General features: G+C 39.4%; 1 protein-coding gene across 1 annotated transcript; it reads right to left on the bottom strand.

Annotated features, from left to right (window-relative positions):
* Positions 1–1,874: 1,874 nt before the first annotated feature.
* LOC143958090 (olfactory receptor 1J21-like) lies at positions 1,875–3,468 on the bottom strand. Its single transcript, XM_077467542.1, has one exon. The coding sequence runs from the start codon at positions 3,382–3,384 to the stop codon at positions 2,446–2,448; it is 939 nt and encodes a 312-aa protein (XP_077323668.1). The 5' UTR covers positions 3,385–3,468; the 3' UTR covers positions 1,875–2,445.
* Between the last annotated feature and the right edge of the window lie 9,555 nt (positions 3,469–13,023).

A 13,023-nucleotide genomic window follows, 5' to 3' on the forward strand; every position in this document is an offset into this window, starting at 1 on the left:
AAGCTAACTATTTTATCAGCAGGATATATAGCAGGAACACAAGATCTCCATTTTTACTCCCTCACCGTTCTGCCTTTTCCTCTGAAAGATTGCAAGGTCCAATCACAGACCTCATGTAGGAAATCACTTACCGGAATGTCATTTCGTGCAGGCGGGAAGCCCTGCCATGGTATATATGCGGTGGGCAGTCTGGAAGCGGTTTAAAAATGTTTTAGGATGTTCCTGTTTTAGGATGTCCCGGGAAACTCTCCTTCCCTCATTTACTAAGCTTTCCAGATGCCCATATCTCCTCCCCTCATTTATGAACCATCACACAACAATCTCTACATCTCCGTATTTAACTTCTACATTTCACTATTCCGATACTTCCTAATACGCATGCTGCTTGGTTCTTCAAGCTGATCCAATCAAGAGCTTCTTACTCCATATGACTTTTTGAAAATTTCTTTCATCTCTGTATACTTAGCCTCTCTGTTTAGATTCACCTAAGATTGGTCAATGGTAGGAGCAGTCCAAATGTGACCTTCCCAATCTGGATCGAAATGACTGGGAAGACAAGAAATTCTTCCAGTAATGAATTGATCCAGATTCAATTCTTACATAGGATCTCTCCCCAAAAGACTCCTAGCTTTCCTCATTGCCAGGTAGGTAGCCCCTGGAACATATTTGCATGTTTTGGACTTGCACCAAATTGCATCACTTTTGGACAGCAGTATATGGTACTATAAATACTCACTTGCACCTGACCCTACTGATATCTCCTGCGTTGGCCCATCTGAGTATACACAAGGATGAGCAGAGGCCTCATCACATTAAATGACTAATTTTATGAATGAATGAATTAAATACTTGTATAGCGCACAATGCGAACTGAATCGCCTCTAGGCGAATAGTTAATGTATTATGATAAGAAAGAAATCCTTTATTGATGGGTCTTGCCCTTACCACCCAAAGTCTCTTTGAGGGAACTGTCTGTTAATGACGCCTTGCCTATATAGAAGTTGACCTACATAAATAGAAATTGAAAAACAATAATAATAATAAATTTGAAAAGGTTTAGTTGCATTGGATGGGTCAGTAATGTGCCTACACATGACTCTCCTGGTTAATTGGAGTCTCCATGTCTCCCTCTTCCCACTTCCTACCCTCCCTTCTTCTTTTTTACCCCTTCTTCTTGCCCCTTTTCCATCCTCCCTTATCTGCTGATTTATGTGAAATTAACCATCCAGATTGGCTTACTTGCTATTTGGGGTACAAATGCTGTTTTTGTATACTTATAGCTATACCTTTAATATTGTTTGGTTGTTTATGTTACTTATGCCACATGTAATAATAAATAAATCCTAATGTATGGATAAAAAAAAAAAAAAGAAAAGGAAAATGTGCTAAATTTTGATGGATTTTGGGATGCATTCCTCAGAAAACATGAGTTTTACATTAGCTTTTCTAATCTAAGCCCTTGTACACACGGTCGGACATTCCGACAACCAAATCCGTCGGATTTTTTCGACGGATTTTGTCCGAAACTGTTACATACACACGGTCGGACAAATTTGTTCAGAACGTGATGACGTTATTTCGTTACGATGTGACTACGTTCAGGCTAGTAGCCAATTAGCTTTGGTGTAGGAATTTGATCTGAGCATGCGTGGCACTTTGTCCGATCGGAATTCTCTACACATGATCGGAGTATGTCCGATCGGAGCATTTTGTCGGAAAATTTTACCAACAAGTTGGAAAACTTGGTCCGTCGGATACTCCGATGGAAAACAGTCCGATGGAGACCACACACAGTCGGAATATCCGACAAAACGGTCCGATACGACACATTCCATTGGAATCTCCGACCGTGTGTACAAGGACTTATGGTCTTCTTTGGCATTTAAAAAGTCCTATTTATTTAGTAAAAATGGTTTTCTTTTTTTTTCTACTGTAAGAGATGCTGTATAGAATGATCCCCCATCCACCCACTGAGTACAATATATTGCTTATCAACCATAAAGATCCAACGTATACCAAAACCTACACCGGGGTTCCTGTACTTGGGAGAAAAAGGAGAAAATAATTTGGTGAAAATATTTGAACAAGTATTATACATTGCTCATAAATCAAACTAAAACTGCATTTTTTCAGATTTTTCTCTATTTGTCTGTTTTTAAAGAATCTGATCTGAGTATTTATAAATAATTTGTTCTAATGAAAAGCCTTGTAGATGCATCAAAATGGTAGACATTTTAATCACAGAGTTATTTTGAGGATAATCAAAATGTACTGAAACGGCTACATTTGGTCTGTGGGTTACAATGACCCCTGGTCATGCAATTGTAAGTACAAGTATGAGTCCCTGACATGTTTACATTTTATAAAGGACATTACTAAGAATTTTAAACAACTGAAAATGTCCCGGAAATACAAAAAGTATCAACGTTTCCAATGATATTTTCATCAGGATGTCTGGATCAACTTTAAGTGATAATAAGACCTCATAAATGCCTCCATGAGATCTTTGTTCCTCAGGGTGTAGATCAGAGGATTCAGCAATGGGTTAATGAGGGCAGATATGACTGTAGACAGTTTGTTTAAATTGACCATATTGCTGGAAGAGGGAACAAAATAAATAAAAAGTAAGGAGCCATAAAATATGAAGACCACGGTGAGGTGTGATGTGCAGGTGGAGAAGGCTTTCCTCTTTCCTGTCTTGCTACGGATTCTAAGGATGGTACTGAAAATAAAGACATAGGGAAGAAATGTCAAAAGAAAGAATCCCAAAAAAAGACTACCACTTAATAAGAATACGACCATTATGTTTATGAAGGTGTCAGTACATGTAATTTGATATAAGTGTGGAAGGTCACAAAAGAAGTTGTGGATGGAAGATGTTCTGCAGAAGGACAACCTGAGCAGAAGTAAAGTATGAACCAAAGAGACAGAAGATCCTGCACCCCAGACCAGAGAGGACATACGAGTACAGACCCTCCAAGACATAATTAGTTTGTAATGTAGGGGGTGGCAGACGGCAATGTAGCGATCGTAGGACATAGCCGAGAGCAAGAAAATTTCTGAGCAAGCAAAGGAGAGGTAGAAGAAGACTTGGGCTATACAGGCAGGAACGGATATTGATCGGCTTTTTGTGACCAAATCAAAGAGCATCCTTGGTGCCGTCACTGATGAATAGGACATGTCCAGAAATGCCAAGTTGGCAAGAAAAAAATACATTGGGTTGTGCAGATGGTAGTCAGTGAGGACCAAGAAAAAAATAAGAAGGTTTGTGATCAGAGTCATCAGATAGATCAGAAGGAAGAGCAGAAAAAGTCCATTCATGGTCTGTGGATGGTCTGATAGACCCACAAGAGTGAAAAAGGAAATCTCTGTCACATTTCTCATATTATTCTTTTTTTTCTCTGTTTATGGATAGATCTGAGGTTTAAAATGAAAACCTGTACGGTGTACCTACACATTACTCTCAGGTTTACATGTGGGCATTTTTACCAGCGAATGATTTATTCTTAAATAAAATGTTGGCATTCCCCTCAGGACAGTCTGCTGTGCTGTAAGAACACAAAGCTGAAAGTCTCATAAAAGGTCTCCTAAGATGTCATTTATAACACCTTGGGAGCCCCTTTTCTATAATTGAGAACAGTCTTTAAAATTTGAATTTAGAATCCACTGAAAGTGTTTTTTACCTTTTTGTCACCTATTTTATTTATTATTTAGTGGACAGAGTGATATAAAACACTATAAAAGGAGCACTACTTTTCTTTTTGCCTCCATCATTTTGTAGCTAAATTTTATAAGGGTTGTCAATTAAAAACGTAGTTGAATCCTACAGCTGATAGTCAGTAAGGAAAGTAAATAACAACATTACAATGATCGAAAACTGAGGCAGGGATGGCACTTCCAGATATATATTTATATTACCTGGCAGGGCGGATAAAACAGCTACAGACATGGATAATACAGTAAAGAGAAGGAGGAGTGGAAAAGTACCTATTGGAAATACTCCAGGTAGAGGATTTAGTGGTAGGATTGGAGGCACAAACAGCAAGGCTACCTAAAATTAACCACTTCAGCCCTGGAAGGATTTACCCCCTTAATGAACAGGCTATTTATTGCGATAGAGCACTACGTCACTTTAACTGACAATTGTGCGGTCGTGCAACGCTGTACCCAAGTAAAATTTATATCCCTTTTCCCCACAAATAGAACTTTATTTTGATGGTATTTGATCACCTCTACAGTTTTTATTTTTAAACTATAATCAAAAAAAGAGCGAAAATTAAAAAAAAAAAAATATATATATATATATATATATATATATATATATTTATTTATTTTTTTTTATTTTTTACTTTGTACTATAATAAATATCCCCCCAAAAATGTAAAAAAAAAAACAAATTTCTTTATCAGTTTAGGCCAAAATTTATTCTTCTACATCAAAATAAAAGGGGGTAACCGCGCTGAGACCTGAAAGATAAATATAGCAATCAAAAATATAAATAAAAAAAATCACAAGGCTGCTGCTCAGCTGTGGGATACGCACACAATCAGTAGAAATAGACTAAGGCCGCGTACACACGCGCGGACTGTTCGCCCAACTTTGTCCGCTGAACAGTGTTTCGGCGGACAGTCCGCTCGTGTGTGGGCTTTCAGCGGACAGTTTCAGCGAACAGTTTGACGAACAAGGTTTTTCGGAAATTCCGTAAAACTGTCCGCTGAAACCTTGTTTGAGCGAACAGTCTGCCCGTGTGTAGGCTTGTTCGTCAAACTAAGTTCCGCGCATGCTCAGAAAGGATTTACACGCCGAAAGTTATAATGCAGTGTATAGGACGTCGTATTTTTCGTCCCGTCGTACGTGCCGTTCACGTCATCACGCACGGTTTCAGCAAACTGTTCGTTCGTCGTGTGTGGGCATGTCCGTCCATGCTAATTTTGAGCGGACTGTTTGCCGAAACTGTTTGACGGACAAAGTTGGGCGAACAGTCCCCGCGTGTGTACGCGGCCTAAAAAGAGCTGCGCCAACAAATAAAAGAAACTGTCACAAGTGTCAGTAAACAGCACTACATTCACCATAAAGTCTTTCACTTATTATATTAATAAAAGTCCATAGTAGAGAAGTTTCTTTATATTGGAAAATCGCTCAGCTTCAAATGAACGCACCACAGTGATTCCACACACATATCAAAAATGTGCCCAGCCACCGACAAAAGATTGCGCTTACCAGATGGTAAAAGCATAAGGAGCGTTATGGTAAGAGCCAATCGCAACCTCTCGCCTGTACCAGATGTCTTGCTATCCCAGGGGCGACACCTCACGTGCTGTAGGTCATTGCCGTGCTCCACACTCCCATTCCCAAACAATATGCTTTTGTTGGGAAGAAATAGCTGCTCCTTTCTCCAGAGTGATTACAGCTATCAGTCTGGAGATAGGAGCAGCTATTTCTTCCCAACAAAAGATAATTGTTTGGGAATGGGAGTGTGGAGCACGGCAATGACCTACAGCACATGAAGTGTCGCCCCTGGGATAGCAAGACATTTGGTACAGGTGAGAGGTTGCGATTGGCTCTTACCATAACGCTCCTTATGCTTTTACCATCTGGTAAGCGCAATCTTTTGTCGGTGGCTTGGCACATTTTTGATATGTGTGTTGAATCACTGTGGTGCGTTCATTTGAAGCTGAGCGATTTTCAAATATAAAGAAACTTCTCTACTATGGACTTTTATTAATATAATAAGTGAAAGGCTTTATCCTTCTACATATTTTTGGTAAAAAAAAATAAGTGTATATTGGTAGGTTTGCACAAAAGGCATTGTGTCTACAAAATAGGGGATGGATTTATGGCATTTTTATTATTTTTCCTTTTTTTACTACTAATGACGGTGATTAGCGAATTTTTAGCAGGACTGCGACATTGCGGCGGACAGATCGGACACTTTTGACACTTTTTTGGGACCAGTGACATTTATACAGTGATCAGTGCTGTAAAAATGTAGGATTTCCATCTTAAATTACACTGGCAGGGAAGGGGTTAACATTAGGGGGCAATCAAGGGGTTAAATGTGTTTCCTAGGGAGGTGTTTCTGACTGTGGGGGGAGGGGACTGACTGGGGAAGGAGAGAGATCACTGTTCCCAATCACGAGGAACAGCTGACCTCTCTCTCCTCCTCTGTCAGAACGGAGATCTGCTTTTTTACATTGACGGATCCACGTTCTGGCTCTCTGTGGAGCGATCATGGGTGGCCGGTGAACATCATGGCCACCGGTCAAGTGCATTGACTCTGGCACTGCTCCGCAGGATCTATTGCATGACGTACAGCTACGGCGATAGAGCTGACCTGCTGCCGTATAACTGCGACGGCTGGTCAGCAAGGGGTTAAGATCCTCATGTTTACAATGGCACGAGTGGTGTGGAAAGAAGCTAAGGGAATAGTAGGGTTTAGGAATATTCCCCAGGAAATTCCCATCTGGACTAATCCATCATTTGAACAGCTGAGAGGAAACCCAGATGGAAGCTTCTGGAAACAGAAAGGTGAGGTTGTATTAGAGCAGGTGTATGAACACAGAACTATGCGAACATTTGAATAAACAACATGATTTATCACATAAAGATTTTTATAAATATTTAAAATTAAGAAATGCCTTGCAGACGCAATTTGTCAAGTAGAATCTTAAGATATCAAAAAAAAACCCTTATAGGAATGTGAAGTCACAAGGGCCGAAGGGGCTGATATCAATATTGTAATCACTTCTATTACAAGCTAAAATAGGCAATAGACAACCATTGAGACTGGATTCACACCATCGCCACTAGGGGTCCGGTGTGTCCCGGTTCACCATTTCAGGTTCGATCTCAGTCCAAATTTTTGGCTAAATTTGGACCTGAAACGTACCAAAAGACGCACAAGGATCCTGTGCAAATTCTCAGCGGAGCCGCAGAGGATATATGTGAACTGGCTCTATAGAAAGAGGATTAAAATCTCCTGCTATTGCGAATTGGATCCGGGGAACCTCCATCCAATTTGCAATGGTGTGAACCCGGCCTCTAAGTACGAGACAAATGGCAGGTTTTGATCCCAGAAATAACAGATAAGAAATGGGAGGAGATATGCTCCTCGTACTTGTTGGTATCATCAATAGATAATAACAAGATTACACAATTGTATATAATGCACCAGATATATCTTAGCCCCATTAGACTATATAAAATGTGTAGAAGGCCAACATCATCAGAATGTTTGTGATGTCATCAAGATTAAGCAGATTTCTGCCATTTGATTTGGTCATGTAGGGAGGTAATGGGATATTACAGACATGGATAATACAAAAAAGAGAAGGAGGAGTCAAAAAATAAAACAATTATCTGATATGATTAAAAGACCGGTGCCTTGTACCCCTGAATTATGTTTGTTGGGGGTGTTGAATGATGAAGAACGGTCAGGACATGAAAAAGAAAAAAAAGGCTAGAAAGCAAATTGCTTAAAGATGGATGCCAGTTATAAATCCTTCTATCAGAGAATGGATGAATGCAGTTAATCATATCATAACAAAATTTATATATGAAAGTAGGGGAAACTTACAGAAATATCAGAAAATTTGGAGTAAATGGTGTAGTATGGAAGGGACTAGTGAGAGATAGAGTAGATGAACAGAATGATGAATGTAGAAAATTGTAAATGTCCTTTTTTATTATTACGTATGTGTTTGATATGTAATAAAGAGTATGAGAAAGTAAAAATAAAAGAAAAAAGAAGAAAAGTTTAAATTTACCAGGATCAACAGAGTTTGGTAGAAGCAACAACAGTCCAGTTCCAATTCAGAAACCAAAAGAAAAAATAATGCAGCGCTTAAAAAAGAAAATATGTTCATAAATATAGACAATATTGTGATAATGTCCACCACGTGTAAACTGACAGATATGTGGTAAAGACCAAATGGTCTGATGAATCCGGACAATGTCCGTGAGTTAGTAATTGTAGGCCAAATGTTTCAGATCTTTTATTAAAATTAGTAAACAATTGAACACTCACATATCAATCAAGAATTAATGGCATAAGATGGCACAATGGTGATAGCGGCACTTCTACCGACGTGTTTCATCTGAATAGATTTGATCTGGGGTATAAGTAACAACCATCACCAGTGTGCTTTTATAAGTAATGTGGCTCCAAAAAGAATTTCCGCCTACCGGAAGTTCCTGGTCGAACAAATGTCACTTCTGGACCGGAGCAAAAATATCAAGTGCCAAACAGTAACAAACAAGACCCCATCTATACCCCATATATCGTATAAGGTGACTGGTGTATGAACCGCACTTCGATGTAGGCTGCTAACAAGCCACAATGGAAAAGTGCGAAAAACTGGAGCCGTATTGTTAACAAAAACAACACAACGTAATTTCCGGATAAAACGGAAGTTGACGTACATTTTGTACCCCTGGGATCACAATTGTGGAATTCATGGTAATGGCGTGGAACAGTATGTTTGATGCTCCCATTTTTTCTTTTGGCAATATGTTTGCCGACCCTAATGGAAAAAGCACGTATAGTATGACCCACGCATGGGCAGGGCAGCAAGTACAAAATATTGGTGGTAGAACATGTACAAAATAGTTTAATAGAAAAAGGTCATTTAGTAAAGGTGGATGAAAATTCCTTAACAACACGCCCTCTACAGATGTTATACTGATACACTGTACATTTTTTGCAAGGATAGTATCCAATAAAATTATGAAAAAAGGATGATCTAACCGGTTAATAACATTGGGGGCAATCTTACTCCTTAGGGATGGAGCTCTCTGTAGATGACCTTTGCTTTTTCTGGAATCACAAATCTCAGAATCTGATCACTCTTCAACACACCCCAATGAGGCTCAACAATAGATTTTATTTGTTTGTGTTGTATTGAGAAAGATGTCAGTAGTGACCATTGAAAAGAATCATTCCAATCTTTCAGAGGCTTGACACCCAACAAACATGCACGGTCAATGGTTAGAACTTGTTGAAGGTCCGAATCTATTTCGTCCTGCCTATAACCCTTATCAAGGAACCTCTGTTTTAATATGTTAGCCTTATCCTTAAATGTGTCAATGTCTGAACAATTCCTGCGTAAACGCAGGAATTGACTTTTAGGGACTGAATGCAACCAGGATCTCCGGTGACAACTGTCAGTTGGCATAAATCAGTTGCGATCCGAAGGTTTAAAGTAAGTACGGAACTTGAATTGGTGGGCACATAATTATTTTTCTAGGTCCAGAAAATGTATCTTGGCCTGACTGAACTCATATAATAAAACAATACCTCTATCGTTCCTGCTAAGAGAAGAATTGAGATAGAGATTCAGGGGTGCCATCCCGTAGGGGGAGGATGTCGTCAATGTACTTAGACCACAGAATGATCTGAGGTCTATGCTCAGCATAGACGACATCCTCCTCCCACTTGGCCATAAACAGATTTGTAATGGCAAACTTTGCCCTCATAGTCACGCCCCTCTATTGAAGGTAGCAAACTCAAGTAGTTCAACAATGTAGTCAGCCTGGACTGAAGTAAGAGTATTATCTCTTCCGAGAAACCAGCGCACAGCTTCGACACCTCTGTGGTGAGGGATACAAGTGTATAATGAGGCCACATCAGCGGTGGCCATAATGTAATCACCTCCCACATTAACTGCCTCCAACAATTGAATTGTATCCCTGGTGTCTTTGAGGTAAGAGTGAGTTTTTTTTAACAAGGGGTTGGAGAAAAAAATAAATGTATCGGCCGATACATGACGTGATGGAATCAATTCCACTAATGATTGGACGTGCGGGGGATGTCATGGATTCTTGTGAATTTTGGGTAAATAGTACATTATCGGAATTCGGGGAGCCAGGGGAACAAGAAATAATTTTTGTTTATCATTTAATATTTGTGAATGAAACCCTTTCTGAATAACAGTGGTAAGGCCTTTCTTGAACAAAGATGTAGGATTATTATGTAGTTCTCTATAAGTTTTCTGATCACTGCTCTTATCAGCGAGGCGTATCACCAGGTCTTTGTGTTTACACAGAGATTTAAGACTCACATTAGACAAGGAGTTACCCCAAATCTTTTTGGATGGTAAACTAGCAAGGTCTTTTAAAACCAAAATTCTGAACATGCTAATGGTTGGAGCCAACTGGGTAGGGGGGTTAAAAAGAGACAGATATGATAATCCTGAATGCACAGTTCCTGATGTGACTGCTGTAGCCATGTTCCTGAATGGATTAGAGATTAGATTCCTTTAGATATTGATTTTTCTAATATATTTATGAATATCAATAAAAGTGTTACATTTGTCAAGAGTCCTTGCAGGGGCAAATTTTAGGCCCTTATCTAAGACATTCTGTTTCTCGTTAGTCAATTCTTGCTTACTAAGGCTGAACACACCCTCACAGGTTATGTTCTCCTTCTTTTTCCACCTCTGAGACCTCCTCCCTCCTCTGGACCCTCTCTTGGTTTTGGACCCCTTATTTCACCCTTGGGGTCCTCATAAAAAAACCTGATTCCCTTGTAAATTGGGATTAGGCTGATTGTAACTATAAGGTGACTGTTCAAAATTGCCATTGTGATATACATGAGGATCATCATTATAATGATCTTTGAGGAGAGAGAATCTATTGTACGTATTAAATGGTGGATGATTGTATTGAGACAAATTGGAGTAAGAAACCCGATCCTTGTGATAACGTGCGGGTGAACCTCTTTGATAATAGTCCTCATGTTCAAATTGAGAGTTTCTAGAGTTATTACCTCTAGCTTGTCCTCTCCCACCCCTCCTATTTGAATTCTGACCCCTCCCCTTATATGTGTTAGTGAGATTCTTCCTTGTGAGTATACCACTATTTCTTCTTTTTAGCATATTTCAGATATGTATATCATATTTAACCTGTGCATTATATGCTCTTAGTTGTATATAGTTTAACTGCTATGTACACCTCATACCAACATGACATTTTTATGTTTTTAGTTGTTTTCTATGGGAGATCCTTCTGTGAGAGTTTATTATCATCTTTTCTATAACTATATTCTAGATGTGCACATTTTATCTATTGTTTTGTTGTATGCTTGTTGTTGTATATAACAGGACTGATATGGCTTTAATTTGAATTGGCCTCTATGGAGATATCATGGCCGGCACCCCCTTCCTCTATATTTTGCCCATTTCCGGTACTGCATGCCTTTCAGGCCTCTGTATTGGCTGACATGCGTATTGTTATCCGTCATGCTGTTCGACGGCCCTTCACCGCTATTACAATCAAAGCTTGAGGCGCTTCCACTTCCGATTTTTATCCGGAAGTGACAATAGCGTCCATTCAAAGAGTGGCTTGAGAAGCATCAACTTCCGGGTTTAACAGGAAATGACGTTGTGTTGTTTTTTGTTAACAATATGGCTCCTGTTTTCCACACTTTGCCATTGTGGCTTGTTGGACACTTGAGATGTTTATTTAACCAGAGCTTTCGGTAGGGGGGAAAATTAATTTGGAGCCACATTACCTATAAAAGCACACTGGTGATGGCTGTTACTTATACCCCAGATGAAGTCTATTCAGACAAAATGCATCGGTGAAGTGCTGCCATCACCATTGTGCCATTTTATGCCATTAATCCTTGACTGATATGTGAGTGTTCAATTTTTTTACTAATTTTAATTAAAAGATCTGAAACATTATTGCACTATGTGGAACCTTTTATGTCATTTTGGATTTACCGTGTGAGCTGATTCCAACCTCCCTGGGTGTCCTCCCCATCGGCTGTATCATATTTTGATGTCTGTTTGAACACATACTGGTGTCCTGTATCGTACTAAGTTTAGTGAGATTGAGGATATCCGGATTGTCGCTGGTTTTACATCAGCCATGGTGTTTTGACACCCAAGCCTTTTTGATTTGAGAGGTATAAGCACCTTCAAGTCCAACCTTTCTGGTAAGCCTTCAGATAATTGGTGGCAGTCTCCACACAAGATTCCCTAACCTGTTAAACTTATTGATGTCTATTGGCCTACAATTACTAACTCAGGGACGTTGTCCTGATTCACCAGACCATTTGGTCTTTACCACATATCTGTCAGTTTTCACGTGGTGGACATTATCACAATATTGTCTATATTTATGAAATCTTTTCTTTTTTAAGTGCTGCATTATTTTTTATTTTGGTTTATTGCTGTTTGTCTCCGGCCATGCTGGCTGTTTAATCTTTCACAGAGCACGGTTTATACACATGACAAAATTCAGAAACATAAGACAGAGGTAGCTGTCTTAGGGCTAGTTTACATTTTGATTTAAAACAAGGCTTTGGACAGGCTCCTGTCACTAAATAAAATTTCAGTCCTGTTTACACCTTGCTTTTGCTTAGTGCTTTGGTGGGCATTGATGTGGCTTCCATGAGGCTTTGGTGGGGCTTCCATGAGGCTTTGGTGGAGCTTCAATGAGCCTTTGGTGAGGCTTTGATGAGGCTTTGGTGAGACTTCGTGAGGCTTAAAGGAGGCTTCAACAATCTCTACATCCCAGTATTTAACTTCTACATTTCACTATTCCGATACTTCCTAATACAGCATGCTGCTCGGTTCTTCAAGGTAATCCAATCAAGAGCTTCTTACTCCATATGACTTTTCAAAAATTTCTTTCATCTCTGTATACTTACCCTCTCTGTTTACATTCACCTAAGATTGGTCAATGGTAGGAGCAGTCCAAATGTGACCTTCCCAATCTGGATCGAAATGACTGGGAAGACTTGAAATTCTTCCAGTAATGAATTGATCCAGATTCAATTCTTACATAGGATCTCTCCCCAAAAGACTCCTAGCTTTCTTCATTGCCAGGTAGGTAGCCCCTGGAACATATTTGCACATTTTGGACTTGCACCAAATTGCATCACTTTTGGATAGCAGTATATGGTACTATAAATACTCACTTGCACCTGACCCTACTGATATCTCCTGCGTTGGCCCATCTGAGTATACACAAGGATGAGCAGAGACCTCATCACATTAAATTGTTAATTTTATAGTT

Source organism: Lithobates pipiens, unplaced genomic scaffold (genome assembly GCF_037356315.1).
Source record: "Lithobates pipiens isolate NorthernLeopardFrog02 unplaced genomic scaffold, aLitPip1_a1.2 Scaffold_56, whole genome shotgun sequence".
Classification (NCBI taxonomy): Eukaryota; Metazoa; Chordata; class Amphibia; order Anura; family Ranidae; genus Lithobates; species Lithobates pipiens.